At 42.5% G+C, this 19,730-nt stretch overlaps 1 protein-coding gene across 1 annotated transcript in view; it reads left to right on the top strand.

Moving 5' to 3' along the window:
- Positions 1 to 19,730, top strand: part of slc1a4 (solute carrier family 1 member 4) — a 34,168-nt gene continuing 14,438 nt past the window's right edge. The window contains exon 1 of the mRNA XM_047351456.1: positions 1 to 1,531. Coding sequence (XP_047207412.1) covers positions 981 to 1,531 — 551 coding nt within the window. The 5' untranslated portion in view covers positions 1 to 980. The remainder of the gene's footprint in view (positions 1,532 to 19,730) is intronic.

The raw sequence follows: 19,730 nt of genomic DNA, 5'->3' as shown, positions 1-19,730 counted from the left end.
ACATTAGTGGACAAATAGCACCATAAAGACCAAGGAACACACCAGGCTGGTAAATGTCAGGAGATGTTTAAAGCAGGGTTCGGCTATTAAGAAATGCCAAGCTTGAACACCTCAAAGAGCAATGTTCAATCTGGAAAATGAAAAGATAATTTCACAAGTTCAATCCTGCCAAGACCTGGCCGTCCACCTAAACAGAGAGGCCGACAGGGATAGCATTAATCAGTGAAGCAGCCAACTGACGCCTTTTTTGCTCATACTACTTCACAGGTGCAGCTAAAAAGTCCTGACTGGTTATCTGATACATACTAGCCAGTTAGTTCGGTCAAGTTGATGACTAGATGGCCAACAAACCTACTAGTTAGGACTTTGGCTGTCTAGAAGAACGTCCGCTCTTACAGGTTGGACAAAGGTGCTACTAGTTGGTAAAAAGTGCTCATAGTGTTTTTTCAACCAGTGAAGTGAAATTCTGAATTAGTGCAAGTAAAATCTCTTACTAGTGCACATAGTCGCAAACTTGTGGGCATAAACTATGGCTGAGGTCAAGGGTATGGGAGATTTACAAAAACAGCTTGCCATAACACTGAAACATGGATTCATTTGAGCTCAGAACACCATTCAACAGTCTTTCTGTCGATCCTTCTGCACAGACTAGATGCTTATCTTAATCCTTGCATAAAACACTTGTAGGTTACACGTTTTGACGCAAACTGCACATTTGTACTTCTTTGTACTTTTTGCACTTATCATCCATCCTTGTAGATCACAGTAAGGTGTGAGGCCCTGGCAATCTTCTCCGCTCTTGCATCATGTGCTGTTACCATAAAGAAGGGGGGTTTGTGCGCATGCTCCATTGGCTTTTGCATCGCTGCGCCCTCTCCATTGGCTGACCGCACCCCCTCTGCGCTCAGCCTTTTCAGCCGACGACCCCGTGAGTGAACAGTCGCCGGCCTTCAGCTTCCCCACGCTGCTCAGAGAATAACATGGAGAAAAAGAGCGAGATCAACGGACACACCATGCCCAGCTCCGCGTCCACCGCTCGGATGCTGGAGAACAGCGAGCAGGAGCCCGGCGAGGAGGAGCAGCAGAAGGAGGAGAAGAGGGGCTTCGGGGAGAGACTGGGGGGGTTCCTGAGCAGGAACCTGCTGGTGATCCTCACCGTGTCCGGCGTTCTGATGGGCGTTGGGCTTGGCATGTTGGTCCGCAGCATGAACCTCACCAAAGCGCAAATGAGCCACTTCGCCTTCCCCGGAGAGATGCTGCTGCGGATGCTGAAGATGATCATCCTGCCGCTGGTGGTCTGCAGCCTGGTTTCCGGCGCCGCCAGCCTGGACACCCGCTCCCTGGGCAAGCTGGGGGGAATCGCGGTCGCCTACTTTCTGGTGACCACGCTGATCGCCTCGGGGATCGGGGTGGCCCTGGCCTTCATCATCAAGCCGGGGGTGGGCGCTGGAGCCCTGAACACCAACAGCCTAGGGCTGGAGAGCGTAAGCAGCGACAAGGAGACCACCGACTCCTTCCTGGATCTGGCCAGGTACGACCACCCCACCACTGCACACTGAGGGGGTGTGAAGGGCTACTTCAGTTTTTAGGGTGTTACAGTCATAGATGTGGTGAACCCCTCTACATTAATTACAAAATATATACAGAAAAGAACGCGTAGAGCTACGAATTTAGAAACATTTAGAAACAATGTGACATTAAGTAAATAAGATGATTAATTACTGTTAAAGCTATATAGGACAAAGCAATGAGAACACATTTTTCAAAACTCAAGATAAATAATGATAATTAGTATGATGTATTTATCTTTTATCTGAACCAACTTGAATCAGTCCATGTCTAAAACAATATTCAGACTTTTTGAACCTGGACTGGATCAGTCTGCACCGACTTCAGATTCTACAAATCGGCCGTGATTTGTAAAACCTCTATTTATATATACAGGTCTTTCTCAAAATATTAGCATATTGTGATAAAGTTAATTATTTTCCATAATGTCATGATGAAAATTTAACATTCATATATTTTAGATTCATTGCACACTAACTGAAATATTTCAGGTCTTTTATTGTCTTAATACGGATGATTTTGGCATACAGCTCATGAAAACCCAAAATTCCTATCTCACAAAATTAGCATATCATTAAAAGGGTCTCTAAACGAGCTATGAACCTAATCATCTGAATCAACAAGTTAACTCTAAACACCTGCAAAAGATTACTGAGGCCTTTAAAACTCCCAGCCTGGTTCATCACTCAAAACCCCAATCATGGGTAAGACTGCCAACCTGACTGCTGTCCAGAAGGCCACTATGGACACCCTCAAGCAAGAGGGTAAGACACAGAAAGAAATTTCTGAACGAATAGGCTGTTCCCAGAGTGCTGTATCAAGGCACCTAAGTGGGAAGTCTGTGGGAAGGAAAAAAGTGTGGCAGAAAACGCTGCACAACGAGAAGAGGTGACCAGACCCTGAGGAAGATTGTGGAGAAGGGCCGATTCCAGACCTTGGGGGACCTGCGGAAGCAGTGGACTGAGTCTGGAGTAGAAACATCCAGAGCCACCGTGCACAGGTGTGTGCAGGAAATGGGCTACAGGTGCCGCATTCCCCAGGTCAAGCCACTTTTGAACCAGAAACAGCGGCAGAAGCGCCTGACCTGGGCTACAGAGAAGCAGCACTGGACTGTTGCTCAGTGGTCCAAAGTACTTTTTTCGGATGAAAGCAAATTCTACATGTAATTTGGAAATCAAGGTGCCAGAGTCTGGAGGAAGACTGGGGAGAAGGAAATGCCAAAATGCCAGAAGTCCAGTGTCAAGTACCCACAGTCAGTGATGGTCTGGGGTGCCGTGTCAGCTGCTGGTGTTGGTCCACTGTGTTTTATCAAGGGCAGGGTCAATGCAGCTAGCTATCAGGAGATTTTGGAGCACTTCATGCTTCCATCTGCTGAAAAGCTTTATGGAGATGAAGATTTCATTTTTCAGCATGACCTGGCACCTGCTCACAGTGCCAAAACCACTGGTAAATGGTTTACTGACCATGGTATCACTGTGCTCAATTGGCCTGCCAACTCTCCTGACCTGAACCCCATAGAGAATCTGTGGGATATTGTGAAGAGAACGTTGAGAGACTCAAGACCCAACACTCTGGATGAGCTAAAGGCCGCTATCGAAGCATCCTGGGCCTCCATAAGACCTCAGCAGTGCCACAGGCTGATTGCCTCCATGCCACGCCGCATTGAAGCAGTCATTTCTGCAAAAGGATTCCTGACCAAGTATTGAGTGCATAACTGTACATGATTATTTGAAGGTTGACGTTTTTTGTATTAAAAACACTTTTCTTTTATTGGTCGGATGAAATATGCTAATTTTGTAAGATAGGAATTTTGGGTTTTCATGAGCTGTATGCCAAAATCATCCGTATTAAGACAATAAAAGACCTGAAATATTTCAGTTAGTGTGCAATGAATCTAAAATATATGAATGTTAAATTTTCATCATGACATTATGGAAAAATAATGAACTTTATCACAATATGCTATGTTTTTGAGAAGGACCTGTATATAAAAAAAGAGATTTTAAAAATTTAGTTTGTTTTTTGTAATTTACCCCACCTTTAAAAAGGTCTAGGTCAGAAAGCGAAATACAAATACAGGAATTTATGACATGGACTGTCTGCTTAACTTGAACAATCTCCTCCTTGTTGATGTCAGGGACCACGCAGTAAGGAGAAAGGTATAAAAAATAATCTCCTTTTAATTCTTCCCTAAAAAATAGTTAACAAAAGTCAATGGAACATCAAATAATTCAAGAATCTAGAAAAAGGGCCCAAAATGAAATGTCAACTAAGACAAACCTAATTAAAGGTAACAAAAAAAAAACTCCAATGAACACAGACTGGAATATATACAGAGGCCAGCCTACATGAAACAAGAAGGGGGGGATGGGACATTAAGACTAACAATAGATATATCGAAGGAACCAATTCTAATCAACAAAATATAACTACAACACAAATGTTAAAACCACAAAATAACAAACAAAAATAAACACAATGTTTTCAATCAATAGGATTTAGAGATCTTTAGCAGCTTCTACAAAGTCAAGTCCCCTGCTGCCAGCAGCCTGATGGATTCCTCCACTTCCTGGTGTTGCATCATACAAAGTCCTCTCCTCCAGACAATTTTTTAAAACGTAGGAAAAAATAAATACAGACAGTTAATGATTTAAAACATAACAGTTGTTTACCAAATGTGGGCACCCAATATTATCAAATAAACTGCTTTTAAGTAATATCACAAATAAAGTGAAATAATAATCAAATGTGCTAATGTGAAAGAAAATACAGATAAATGAATACTAACACTGAGAAATAGCTGGAGGAACTTCCACACACTCCCCCTCCTCTGGAAACTTCATGGGTGAGTGTAATAGGTAGTCAGTGGTGGAGTTCTGCTTCCCAGGAATGGGGTTGACCTCAAACCGGAATGGTTGCATCGCCAAGTACCAGCGGGTTATTCTGCTGTTTGAGTCTTTCATCCTCTCAAGCCACTTCAGAGCCTTATGATCTAGGATAAAGCTTCTCCTCTAAAGATAATATTTCAGTGAATACAAGGCCCGCTTAAAAGCTAGGCATTCCTATTCTACATAGAGTATCGGGTTTCCATTGGGAGTAGCTTTCTGCTTACAAAAGCAATAGGGTGACGTCTCTCTGGAAGCCCTTCAAGGAACACTGAGCCCAGCCCACTATTAGCGGCATCAGTTTGCAAAACAAAGGGCTGGTCAAAGTCTGGGCAGTGCAACACTGGATGTCCACTCAATGCACATTGCATGTCTTTAAATGCCTTGCTTGCTCCCTCTGACCACTGGAGCTGGTTGTGTCTTTTAGGACTGGTCAAATCTGTAAGCACAGCAGCTCTGGCAGAGAAGTTAGGAATAGATTTATGGTACCAACCCGACATCCCAAGAAAGAATTTCAGTTGAGTCCTGGTTTGCAGCAAAGGGCATGATTGAATCCTTCGGACCTTTTGAATCTTAAGCTTGATGACTCTGTTGCCAATGACATACCCCAGGTATTCAAGTTCCTTCTTGGCCAAGGTGCATTTCGCTGATTTGACAGTTAGACCCGCAGCATAAAGATGCTCAGAAACAACCTTGAGGTGTTCCAGATGCTCCTGCCAGCTATTACTATAGACGTACAACATTGGCATTACAGAGGGCTCTCACCTGTGACTGCTGCTTAGGAGAAAGATAACTCAGGTCAAGAGCTGAAGCTGATGGTAGGGGCAAGTACTGTTCCTCCACCTCATCTACCACACTTCTGATGAGAAATACAGCATGCTTCTCCTCAGGCCTTGAGACCACTCCTTCAACATATTAATGTGGAGAACTCTGATACTGTGTCTTTGATCTGGAGTACAGATTTTGTAGGTAGTAGGGCCCAAATTCTTGAATTACTTCATATGGCCATTGCCACTGACGAAAAAGTTGCTGTCCTCAGTGGGTAGCAGTACTAGTACTTTTTGACCTGGTTCAAAATGCCTTTTTTCGAGCAGTTCGATCATACCAGGTTTTTTGCTTCGGCTGAGAGACACTCATATGTTCCTGAGCCAATGTGGTCATCTTTTCCAACTTCTCCCTCATCTGGAGAACATATCTGACAGCATTAATAGGGTATTTTTTAAATACCCTAAAGAGCAACTCAAAGGGGGAAAACCCTGTAGAGGCTTGGGTTACCTCCTATATGCAAACAAAAAATAAAGGAGCCACCGATCCCAATTGGATCCAGTTTCACTGATGAACTTATGAAGCATGTTTTTTTTTTATCATTTAACTTTTTATTGCCATTTTCCAAAACTGCTTACATACAGAACAAATATGAGAAATTCACATTCAATGTTACACAAAACCAAAACCAAACAAACAAAAAAACTTGTGCTTGGGAGCTATTCTTCTAATAATCTTCTTGTCCATTCCTGTTTGTCATGTTCTTTTCCTATCCTTGGTCGCTGTCTTGGTCATCAGTTTTAAATAATGTCCATTTCATCCATTTTTTGTCCATTTGTTGTTGTGTTGTAATCTTAGGGGATGTGTCAATTTTTCCATTGTATAGATTTCTTCTATTATCGCTCGTGGCAAGGGGGATCCACCTTTCCCCATTTCCTCGTAACAGCTTTCTTGCCTGCTATTAACATTATCTTGATCAAATAGCTGTCATAGTGTTACGTATGGCTCTGACCCACATGCAGAATCACGCTCAAAGGAAACAGGTACAAGTTTGAAAAAGGTTTATTTAAGGAGAATGGATCGGTATGGTGTGCAGGAACAACTGTAAAGAAAAACGACAGGTAAGTGGCACAGTAAACGAAACCGGAACTTAAATGTGCAATGTCTCTTACTAGGAGGGAGTAAGCAATCCACCAGGAGGAGAGGGATTTGGACTGGAGAAGAAATTAATATGGAGACAATGGTAAGTCCGATGATTTCTTAGTTACTTGGGTTAGAGCTTGGAGTGCAGGCGAAGCGTCAGTGGAGAGGTGGAGGGTGGACAGGTTGGGTTGAATGCTCTCTGGAGAATCCAGGTCCGGAAGCAGCCAGCCGGGGAAGTTCCAGAGTTCGACGTTGGGTAGGTGTGTGTGGAAGATCTTTCCTGGGGAGATCCTAGGAGCAAGGCTAGTGCGAAACGAAGCCACTGGGGCCTGTCTGGGTAACTTCCAGGTAGTCGCTGGTATAATCCTTGGAAGGTTCTTGAAAACGTAGTTAGTGTTTGAACGAAGCCACCGGGACCAGCCTGGGTAACTTCCAGGTACTCGCCGGTTCAGTTCACTAAGAAGAACAAAGAACAAGTTAAACGTTGTCGAAGGCAAAGTACACATAAACTTAATTAATACGAGGCTGGCTGAGTAGCTACCACAGAGGCTAATACTCCCCCCCCCCTCAACGACTGCCACCTGGTGGTCCAGAAACAGAAGGATGGGAAGCAAAGAAATCAGAAATCAAAGTGGGGTCACACATAAAAGATCGAGGAACCCAAGAATGATCCTCGGGACTATAACCCTCCCAATCCACCAGAAACTGCCAGCCCCGACCATGCCGACGGGAGTCAAGGATGCGACGAACAGTCCAAACCGAGTGTCCCGACCGGTCCAGGGTGGGCGGAGGGGGTTCGGCCAGAGGGCAAGAACCACAGTCTATTACGAGCTTAACCCGAGATACATGGAAGGTAGGGTGTACTCGTAAAGAGGAAGGCAACCTGAGGTGAACGGCAGAGGGACCGACTAAGGACTCAATAACGTAGGTCCCAATAAACCTAGGTGACAACTTCTTTGACATGGCCTCAAGAGGGATGTCCCGGGAGGATAACCAAACACACTGTCCTGGCTGATAAACAGGAGCTGGCCGTCTCTTGCGGTCAGCGATACGTTTGTTCTGGGTCGCAGTCCGATTGAGCACCTGAACTGTTTGTCTCCACATCAGTTCACATCGGTGAACATGATGGCAAACAGAGGGTACAGCCATGTCGACCTCGTCAGCCCCGAACAGAGGTGGCTGGTACCCTAATCGTGAGACTGAATATGGTGAGTATGATTGGAAAGAGCTCACTTGAGCGCCTCTGCTGGGTCGGGTTGGCTCGAGTATTCTGTCATAGTGTTACGTATGGCTCTGACCCAAATGCAGAATCATGCTCAAGGGAAACGGGTACAAGTTTGAAAAAGGTTTATTTAAGGAGAATGGATCGGTATGGTGTGCAGGAGCAACTGTAAGGAAAAACGACAGGTAAGTGGCACAGTAAATGAAACCGGAACTTAAATGTGAAATGTCTCTTACTAGGAGGGAGTATGCAATCCGCCAGGAGGAGAGGGATTCGGACTGGAGAAGAAGTGAATATGGAGACAATGGTAAGTCCGATGATTTCTTAGTTACTTGGGTTAGAGCTAGGAGTGCAGGCGAAGCGTCAGCGGAGAGGTGGAGGGTGGACAGTTTAGGTTGAATGGTCTCTGGAGAATACGGGTCCGGAAGCAGCCAGCCAGGGAAGTTCCACAGTTCGATGTCGGGTAGGTGTGTGTGGATCCCAGGAGCGAGGCTAGTGCGAAACAAAGTCAGCGGGGCCAGCCTGGGTAACTTCCAGGTAGTCGCCGGTATAATCCTTGGAAGTCCTTGAAAGCGTAGTTAGTGTTTGAACGAATCCACCGGGGCCAGCCTGGGTAATCTCTTGGTAGTCGCCGGTTCAGTTCACTAAGAAGAACAAAGAACAAGTTAAACGTTGTCGAACGCAAAGTACACATAAACTTAAGTAATACGAGGCTGGCTGAATAGCTACCACAGAGGCTAATACTCGAGCGACGAGATGCTGGCTGCTTCCTGCTTAAGTACTCCAGGACTCAATCACTGAGATGGAAAACACCTGTCTCCACCACTGCTGAGCACTAGCGCCTACTAGGAGTAAAAAAACACAGACAAAAACATACAGCAGACCCGACAATACCTATCCTTTACTCTTACCTTTTCTTTAATATTGTTAAAATTACAAAGATTTAGTTACATGCTACTCATAGGGATATCATATCCCAATATCTTCATTACCGTTCCATGTAAATCTTTCCAAAATGTACAAATTTTAGGACAATTCCAAAATATGTGTGAGTGGTCTGCATCCACTGTTCCACAATTCCTCCAACACGTCGTGTCTGTGTCCTTATATCTTTTCTTGACTTTAGGTGTGCTAAAAAATCATATCAGGTTTTTCTAGCCAAACTCCCTCCATATCCGCGAACTGGTGGTTGTCTGATGTGTCTTCCACATATCCTCCCAATCTTGATCTGTAATTGTCACGTTAAGCTCCGATTCCCATTTTTCTTTTATGTATTTGGTTGATTGTTTACCGATCATCAATTTTTGATATAAAGTAGATATGATTTTAATTTTCCTTCCATTGAATGAGTTGATCACAGTTTGAATCACTCCATTCGCTTCTACAAAGGGGTCCCCCCTGATTTCTGCCCTGTAGTAATCTCTCAGTTGTAGGTATCTGTAAAATTCGTGTTTGTCCAAGTTGTACTTGTCTTTAATTTTTTGAAAACTCTCCAGTTCCCCCTCTTTCTGAAGGATACACCATGCTGTGTCCCCCTTGTTTACCCATTATTTAAATCCCTAAGAAGCATGTTTTTAAGTTTCTGGTTAAACCTCTCTGTAAGACCATCAGTTTGTGGGTGATATAGGGTTGTTTCTTAGTCCCATAATGCCAATCAGTTTATACACATCCTTGAGTAACTTGGACATGAAATTTGTCCCTTGATCAGTAAGTATCTCTTGGGAAACCCCACTCGTGCAAAAAACTGAACCAGGCAAGCTGTAATAGTCTTAGCCCTAACAGATTTCAAAAGGAGTACTTCTGGGTACTTGATTGCATAATCAATAATGACCAGCATAAATCAGTTACCGGATTTACTCTTTTCCACCGGGCCAACAACATCCATCCCCAAACATTCGAATGGGATGCTTATGATGGGAAGAGGCTGAAGGGGGGCTCTTGTCGCCAATCTAGAAGATGTTTTTCTGGCACTGGGGGCAACTCAAAAGCTGAGAGCATCTTTACATAATCCAGGCCAGTAGAAACGCTGTTGGATGCAGGCTATTGTTTTATTTTTCCCTAGGTGGCTAGTCCAGGGAATTGAATGACCCAAAATTAAAACAGTTTCTCTAGCTGTTTTGGGTACTACAAGTTGTTTCACTCCATGTTGCCTATAAAGAATGCCATTCTGCAAGGATAATGGATCTGCAGTTCCACCTTCTTCAGCTCTCTTGATAAAGTCAGCCAAACATCTATCCTGGTGCTGCAGCTCAACAATATTACCAGGGATTTCAAAGCCTAGCTGTACCTCAGGTTCAGGTGGCACAGAAAACACTGTCTTATCTTGTTTACGCTGCCTACGAGACTTCCAATCTTTGATTGGACCCGCTTCAATCTCAGCCTCATAAAATGGCTGTGCTTTTAGACTGGGGTCATCCTCCTTTGAGGCCTTCAACTGAGATCATGTCACAGCAACATTGCACATATTACGCACATTTATCATTTCCCAAGACAGAAGGAAAAGGTCATTTGTCCATGGTGCCCACATTGAACAAATACACTTGTCCTTGCACCTTCATGTAGATGTCTGCTGTCGGATATTGTCTTTCATCTCCATTAACACAGCAAATTGGCATCTTCTCAGAGGTGCAGATGTATGGTGAAACCTGCGATGAACAAGTGATTGGGTACTTCCTGTGTCAATCAGGGTTTTGAGCCTCTGCCCATCTATCTCCATAGTGGTCTCCATCAGTGGCTGGTTTTGTCTGTTTGGTACATGGCTCTCCCTGGGCACAAAACACATCTGGGAGAGTTAAACATGATTTTGAGGACACACTGGTTTTGTGTTGCCTTCTTGCACACACAACCAACAGATGTTTCCCCCCCCATTGATTTTGTTTGAGTGGGAAAAAAACATTTCTCGTTTCCAGACAGCTTGCTCACATTCCCCCTGGACTGGTGTTACCTGGAGTTGGGGAAGAATCCTTTCTCACAGCTTTTAAAGCCCATGGTTGATTCTTTCTATGGGCTGCCACAAATGTCTCTGCCAAGAAAACCGACTCTGCTTCCCTCTGCTTCCTTAATCCAAACTTGGAGTTCTGGAAACAACTTTCTGAAATATTGTTCAAGAATAATAACTTCATTAATTTCCTCCACAGTCTTACCTCTGGGTTGGACCTATTTCCCATAAAGCTCTTTCAGTCTCACATAAAGTTCTTGGGGGTTTCATTTGGTTTCACATGGAGGGAGCAGAACCTCTGACAATAGGTCTCACTGTTAATTTCATATTTCTGTAAAATAGCAGTTTTAACATGATCGTAGTCCATTGATTCATCCACATCCATATGTACATATGCACTTCTGGCTTTACCGGTCAAGAGTGGAATCAGATGAAATGCCTAGTCAGTTTTTGGCCATCAACAGGAACATGCTATTCTTTCAAAAGTTATGAGGAAATGCTCAATGTCATCTTCGACACCTAGCTTTTGCATTCTTGGCTCTTTATAGAAAGAAGGGATTGAAACTGAGTCACCTGGTTTGAAGGAAGATGGTGATAAATTATCCAAATCCAAATCATCATGAGGCCTCTTCTGAGAAACAGGCCTCAAATCTGCAGAGGACTGGGCGGGGTCTTGCAATACAGGCCTCAAGCCTGAAGGGGACCGGGCCCGGACCTCTGTTTGAAGCAGACTAAACTGATGTTGGAGAGCCTTGAATCTTTGATCCGTGCATGTAATCTCTTTCTCCCACCGTACCTCACGAACTTGTTGTTTTGTTGTCCGATGTGGACCTGAAGGATATTTGCCAAGTCTGATATGGCTGGCTCTCTGTCCTGTCCATCCTCTTTACCAGTTGAACCAACAGCTCCACCGTCCTCATTCTCATTATCTATGTTTCCTTCCTTTATCTGGAGGAGCTGACTTGACTTTACCACCTCTGGCTCCTTTCATTTTATTTTATTTTTTAAACAAATGGGAAAAAATAAGGAAGGAGAATATATTTACCAGTGTCCTTAACTGGATGATCCCACCACTGCCACCAACTGCCAGCACCCTGATGGATTCCTTCACTTCCTGGTGTTGCATCATACAAAGTCCCCTCCTCCAGACAATTCTTTAAAACTCAGCAAAAATAAATACAGACAGTTAATGATCTAAACAAACATAACAGTTGTTTACCTAATATGTGCACCCATATTAGCAAACAAACTGTTTTAAAGTAACATTACAAATAAAGTGAAATCATAATCAAATGTGTTAATGTGAAGGAAAATATAAATAAATGAATACTAACACTAAGAAATAGCTGGAGGAACCTCCAGAGTTGGATATTATTAATTTTAATGTAATCTTTGCACTTCTTAGCAGGTTATTATTGTGTTGATATAATAATTTAATTTATACTCTGGATGCCTGTTTATATAAGGCACACGGAGAAGCACTGAAAACTGGACCCTTAGCTTAATTATGGAAAGTTATAAATTATTGTGGAGAGTGTGATCTCTTCCGCCATCATCTGCTGGGGAAGCAGCATCAGAGCCAGGGACTTAAAAAAGCTCAACAAGCTGATAAACAAGGCTCGCTCTGTTCTGGGGACTCCTCTAGAAGCTCTGGAGATCATTGTGCAAAGACGGATTCTTCATAAAATGAAGAACATTATGGAGAACCCTGAGCATCCTCTTCATGAGACTGTCCTACAACAACAGAGTGTCTTCAGTCAGAGGCTTCTTCAGTTCTGCTGTAAGACGGAGCGCTACAGGAGATCCTTCCTGCCCACAGCCATCAGCATCTACAACGGCTTTTTGAGGAAACCTTCATAATGAGCTATAACAACATTTAATTTCCCTTTGGGATTAATAAAGTATTTTTGAATTTTAATTGAATTGAATTAGGTACATTTACAACTTGTTTGCTTGTTCATTACTAATGAAAAAATTAAAATTGAAGGATAGAAAAGGTAAAATCAGGACAGGATTTATCTGTGCATCCAGTCCAATCTTTGTTGGAGTGTGTTGTCAAAGATGTTACAAAGGCTTTTGCCGATAACTGTACTGGACAGGTGCAGACTGCAACAAATAATCAGGACTGCAGAGAGAATAATCAGGGCTGACTTTCCCTCCATCCAGGACTTATACAGGTCTAGCGTCAGGAAAAGAGCTGCCAAAATCTCTGCAGACCCCACATACCCTGCACATAAACTGTTTAGAGTTTTACCTTCAGGCCGCCGCTACAGAGCACTGTTCGCTAAAACCAGCCGCCACAAAGACAGTTTCTTCCCCCAGGCTGTTTCTCTGATGAACATTCAATAGAGTACAGAACAACAGCATACAGATGTTGCAAATGCACCTTTTTTATTAGATATGTGTATATTGTACATTGTAAATTGTAAATTTGTATATTCTGTAATGCAGAATATTGCATTGTACATTGTAAATTGTATATTCTGTAATGCAAAAACAGAACAAAAGAGCAAAGTGTACCGGAGTCAAATTACTTGTTTGTATGTACGAACGTGGCAATAAAGCTGATTCTGATTCTGATTCTTTTAACAGTTATTTAGTGTCAAATGATCTGGTCCATGTTTGACCTGTACTTACAGACCTTTAAGGTGGAATAGGGTCTTCATGAAGGTTGCAAAGATCTAGGTTTAAATTGTGTACTTTTTAAGGCGGCCCTTTTTTAAGGTAATTTAACTTATGAACTCACTTTTGAATGTGTTTTCAGATAACTATTAAAATTTTTAGATTGTCTTCTGTGTAAAATGACACAGTTAATGTTTGACAGGCTTAAATCTTATGCTTTTTAACCTGACTCAACAAAAATGGAGCACTGAAATGATAATTTCTGGTTAGTTAAATAAACGTTTCATACATCACAAACTATCTTGGTAAAGTAACCAAGTCCAGGGGTGGCATTGTTCAAGGACGAATAGCCTATATGGGGGCCTCTACACATTGGGGTGACCCAGAAAGGGTTTTTCTGATGTTTTATCAACCACATGTATCACATACTGTAGATCATTATACTGCCCACTGATTCTGCAGAGAAATGGAGGAAGAGTAGAAGCTTTTAAATCACTTAAAGTACATACTGAGCTATTAAATCCACCTGAATGACCCTTGATGTGTGGTTCATGGTACCCCGAAGTTTATATGTCAGCAGTGGCTGTAATTGGGTCAACGCTTCCACTCTCCATCTCCACACAGGATTCAGAGGGGGGTCGTCGTCATGTGTTTTATCTAATCTCCTCTTTCATCAATGGAACCATCCGTGTTGTGCAATTACTGCTTTGATTTGCAATTCAAATCAAGAACGGGCTCTCAGCCCTGCACAGCTGTCACGTCCTCCGATAAAACGTTTGCACTCGCTCAAAGTGGCTGAGAAGGTTAAACTCTGGATGGTTACTGCTGTCGAGATCGCTGGGTTTCCTTCGCAAATTGGGATAAATTATGGAATAAATATTACGTGTCTTACATATAAAGGGAAACACAATGTGGACAGACACACTTATTTTCAAATTCTATTTCTTAGGAATAAACATTTTTTGTGGTCTTTTTTACGTCCGGATTCCAGTATGCCGAACACAACTTTTGGATAAACAGCATCTGAGAGTCGTGTCAGCTGAAGTTTTCTTTAGGAATCACTTCGTCTCAGTTAAAATCCTATTTTCTGCCTGTTAAACTGTGTTACCTTTAGTATTTTCCATCAATACATTTAAAGACACAGGAATAAGTTGAGTCTTGTGACAAACTGCTGACAAAGAGCCCAAGGATCTTATTTTTAATGTGTTTTTTGGTAAACACAACACTGGTTGACACTTTGAGTTTGATTTTTGAGAACCGCAGCAAGATTGGCATCCTGGTGTCACCAACTCTTCAAAACAACCGTTAGACACAATCTACAAGCTATCTGCTTATTTGTAAGAGATGCCAGGGAAAAGCCTCATCTGTCCTACTTCACAAACATAAACATATTGGGTTTGCTAAACTCTATTTGGACTTTAACTGGAACTGTGCTCATTGGTCAGACGAGACAAGGACCGAGATTTTCAGCTGCAAACACTCAAAGTGGAAAAGCTCCTCATACCCACTATTTAGTGCGGTGGAGCATGTGTGATGCTGTGGGCTATCCTGTTTCCATAATGCCCTGGGAACGTTGTAAGACCACAGCATCATGCTCTTTTTGAAATATCAGGACATTTTAGATGAATATCTGGTGGACTCGGCCAGAAAACTGAACATGGGTCTTTCATTAGGATAACAATGAAGAACACCTGGCCAGATCAATGCAGAAATGGTTCAAAGGTCACAAAGTCATCTTTCTTCCACGGCCATCTCAGTCCCCCAGACGTAAATCCTATAGAAAACCTGCAAGGGAGGATATTTCCAAATTTTGCTAGTGTGCGATTATGCTGCTGAAATAAGTTATTTATTTTACACATTAATTGTGGATGGTCCTGCTGTAAATGCACAGAAATCCACACATATAAAAGCAGCTATGTGTACCTTACATGGAAACATATAGTAGATTTACAAGATTTACTTCATGTTATGCAGAAGAAGACTTTAATTTGCAGTTTAGACTATAAATTTATGAGGAGCACAGTTGTCTATCTTTTTATGCTGTCTGTAGTTTTTATTTTGATATTTGGTGGATTTTGATAATTAAACCTGACAACTAAAGTAAATGTTTGTATTTAAATGTTGAAAGAGTAAGTTGAGTTGTTGTGGTGGCCTCAGGGTATTAATATGAGCCTCCTCAGAGGCCTTCAGTGGGCCTAATAATACGTTCCCACACAGTGAGTGAAGGCTGACAGCTGTTGCAGCAGGAAAGTGTATTTTAGCTCTCTGCAGAACAAACTGAACACTGCTGATCTCAGCACTTCTGCCTTATCGTCACAGCAGATGGATGGTCTGTGTCCAGTTCCCAGCCGGACTCCTCAGGCAGGTCGAACCGGCTCTTAACTCACTCAGAGAAGGACTGGACTCTATTTAATGGAATAATTAGTTTTCTTGTATGTTTGGACTGAAGCCGACTGATTTGCGCAGCTCTCGGTTGACACATCAAGTTTTAGTTTTGAAGCTTTCTGATTTTTAAGCTTTCTCTCGTTATTGTCTCATCACATTGATTCCATTCAGACCTAAACCAGTTTGCGTCTTCAGCTAACTTTAGTTCAGCCTTCCAATATTTCTTCCAGTTTTATTCATTAATGTCCAGTTCTGTTGTGATCCAGACTGACAGCCTTCTCAATGAGTTAGAGCAGACCTTCTTTGGATTGATAGAATGAGAAAATGTCCACCTGTGAATTTCTGGTAGTGGTAATAACTTCTATCTGCTCAGCTCCTTCACCTGACATGCAGCTACATATCATCCTTGACTCTGAAATGTGGTGGTTTTATTTCACCCATACAGCAAACATTCCCTCTTCATCTCCTTTGGCCAATGCAGCTTCAGGATTCATCACTGAATCCCACTTTCCTCCAATCAGCCACTGTTCGCTTAGCTGTCAATGATGGCTTTAGTTTGACCTTGATGTTTTACAGGGGTGCAACGGTGGCACCTGTAATGGAAAATTCAGGCAGGGGGTTCAGAACCAGGATGCTGCTCAGGTGGTGTTCCCGTGAACACCTTGCAGTGTAGCATAGAGCCAGGTAACATGCTCTGCTACCTTGAGAGCGGTGTAGGATCTGATATGGGCCGTTCCAGCATCTGGACTTCAAGTGTTTTCTCCTGGAACCAAGGAGTGGAGTTTGGAAGTGGCTTTTTCCAGTAATGCAGCCTTCACAATCTGTGAAACTTGAGAAAGCACAGTGAACAGGTTTTGACAGTAAAACAACATCCTCTCTTCACACAAAGATGTGGAAGGCAGTGATCTTGGCTAAATATTCACCGTTGTTAGCCTTGTTGCCTTGCATCAAGAAGGTCCTGGGTTCAGATTTTCTGCATGAAGTTTGCATGTTCTCCTCGTGCATGTGTGCGTTCATTGGGTTAATACGTTTCTCTTAATGGGTCTTAGGTATGAGTGTGTGTGCGTGTGTGTGTGTGCGCGTGCGTGCGTGTGTCCGGTTGTTTGTCTTTGTGTTGCCCCCGATGGACGGGTGACCTGTCCAGATTGTACCACGCCTCTCTGTGGTTGGTCCGTCTGTCCGTCCATCCATCCATCCATCCATCCATCCATCCATTTCTATACCTGCTTGCAGGGTTGCGGGAGAGCAGGTGCCTATCTCCAGTAGTGGGGTAAACCCTGGACAGGTCACCATTCACTCACATGCCAACACAGAGACATACAGGACAATCATGCACGCACACACTCATACTTAAGGTCAGTTTCTGGACTGTGGGAGAAAGCTGGAGTACCTGGAAAGAACCCAGGCATGCAAACTCCATGCAGGATTTTTATAACCTTAATTTGCTGTTTTAATTTTAATACATAGATTAAAGCAAAATTCTACAATAAATACTTGCTACATTTAGTTTTTAAGTGCTTTTTGCACAATATTATTGTTTTTTGCCGTTCTGCTCCTGAAAAAGTAAAACAAGTGTAAAAAGCTGGTTGACCAGTCGAGCTTTCTGCTCCGCTCATAGCTTACCCACTGTAATTTTAAAACATTGCTACCTTATTAGGACCTTAATAGGATTAAGGGTGACGTTCTCTTGGTTTTCATGCAATTGACTGTCTTCTTTTTAATGACTGGAAATATTTCAGGCTGAAACTGTCTTTAATGTTAACACAGTAGTTCTCTTTCAGCTAGATAATCAGCAGTGTCCAACATGAGTGGTGGCCTAGTGGTTAGAACAGGAGGTTTGTGTTCCAGAGGGGACACAAGGGGCCAGGTTCATATCCCACAGATTACCACTCTGGCTCCCTGAGCAAGACCCTTAGCCCCAGAATGCTCCCCGGGTGCTTCACAATGGCAGCCCACTGCTCCCTGTAAGGGATGGGTTAAATGCAGAGGACAAATTTTGTTGTAATGTACAATGACCAATAAAGATGATGATTATTAACATGTGGTGGAGGAACCACAGGAACAGAAAAATGGAATATCTCATTGGTTTGGAAACCTTAACTTTTTAAAACCTTTATGCAGAAACTGGCCCATTCCCATACATGGCAGATTGCTTTGAGTTTTCTCCCAGATACTTTAATGTCTTACTTGGTTGACTTGGATGTTTTCCTTGTACAACCTGAACATTTTGTTTGGGCCCGATCCAAACATTAGATCTAGCTGACTGGGAACAACAAGCATCTCTTGCCTCACTCGGTCTTGATTTACCTTCTTGAAGGAGTTTTATAATCCTTCCCTCCGTTTCAGCTGACATCTCTGTTGTTGAGGCCATGTTTGCTGTCAGTCAGCCAGCCGTTTGCAAGCTCTCTCTGTTAAATCCTTACCTTGTGCAGAGTTAGACTTGTGCAGCTGTATGTTTTTAAAACTACAAATTTAAGGATATTTGCATATTTTTTTCATCTACTTGATTGGAGATTTTGACTTGATTGAAGTCATTTAATATTTTATTAGGTATATTTTGCAAATCCAGAATGAACATCCTCTAAAAACTGTGATTGCATTTTTGCCAAAGGTTATTTTTTTTCATATTTCTATCAAATAGGGTAGCATTTTCAATTTAAAATCCAACAACTTGATATTTTTTTCAGTTTTTGCAGTGATTGAATCTAAATCTTGTAAAACTGTAGCTGTGGGTTAAAGAGGTGGCAGAAAAAGCCAGATCCACTTCATCTGGTGTAAGTGTAAGCTTTGATCCTGCTGGTTTGAAGTGAAAATCAAATTATACGATGTTCAGCTTTGGCTAATCAGGAAACTGACATTTGATGGCTTCAAAAAAACGATAATCTGTTCACGGATCTCACTGCACTGTGGGAAACATGCTGTTTCTCAGCGTTAGAAATCCAAACACCCACAGTCATGTGATAAGGGGCAACCTGGCCTTAAGCTGGGTTCCTGCAGGAAGTTTACATTTACCCTCTGCTGGGTTAGGTAAAAGAGAAGAGTTGCAGGTTTGAACAGCTGATGACATGTATTAACTGAATCAATATTCAGCCCAGGACTGAGGACAATGCTCACTGGACTCTTTTTTGACCTACGCCTCCTGGCTATGGACCGACTGTGGAAACAAACATGAACAAAAAGTCTGTTTCCTTGCACAATAAGTTGCAATCCCAGCAGATACAGTTACAAAAACTGCACACAAATGGAAACAGCCAGGTTTCCATTACTCCCAGTATGCGTTTCTTATAGCCCTGATAATAAACCCAGTGGGAACATTAGACACAGTCAGGAAAACAACAGTAAAATCTGCTTTGTGTTTTGACTGCTCCTCATATGCTTGAAGTACTAAATGTTCTCTATAATTGTTGTGAAGAGGTAATGACAATCACTGTAATAATCACACCTGAAAAGAAGGTCCTGGGTTCAAACCCCGGCCTGTTCTCCCCGAGTGTGCGTGGGTTTTCCCCAGGTACTCTGGCTTCCACCGCAAACTGAAGTGTGGCATGCATATTTATTCAGTGCCCTTTACCCCCATAATCCTAAATAAAATCTATAGCAACAGATTGCGTTCTAAAGTCCCCTGATTAGTAAACAGAGTCCACCAGTTTGTGATTTAATCTCAGTATGAAGACAGCTGTCCTGCGTCTGCCTCTGACGTTTGTTAGAGAACATTAGTGAAAACTAACATGAACGTACCATCCAAATGGGGAAGCATGGTAGTGGCAGCATCATTCTGTGGGGATGTTTTTCTTCAGCATGCACAAGGAACCTGGTCAGAGTTTATGGGAACATGAAAGGAGCTAAATACAAGAAAAAAATCCTGCAACAAAACCTGTTAGAGGCTACAAAAGGCTTGAGGCTGGGGTGGAGACTCAGCTTAAAGCAGGATAACAACCTTAAACATAAAGACAGAGCTTCAGTGATGTGGTTTAGATTTAGGGTTCTTCGTTAAATACAGCAACCATGACAAATATCAGGACCTTGTTGCTCAGAATAGACTAAAACATTTTTCTAGAGCAAGAAAATAAAAAAGCATCTAACCAAAATATTTAGGAAGTTGTTAGACTTGCTTTTAATGAGCTAAGACATGCTCTACAATGATTTACACATCCCCAAAAAGATCTCCGAAAGGTTTTGACACCACTCATTAAGAAGAAAGCAC

Source organism: Girardinichthys multiradiatus, chromosome 22, assembly GCF_021462225.1.
Source record: "Girardinichthys multiradiatus isolate DD_20200921_A chromosome 22, DD_fGirMul_XY1, whole genome shotgun sequence".
NCBI classification, from domain to species: domain Eukaryota; kingdom Metazoa; phylum Chordata; class Actinopteri; order Cyprinodontiformes; family Goodeidae; genus Girardinichthys; species Girardinichthys multiradiatus.
This window is presented reverse-complemented; position numbering and strand designations above follow the sequence as displayed.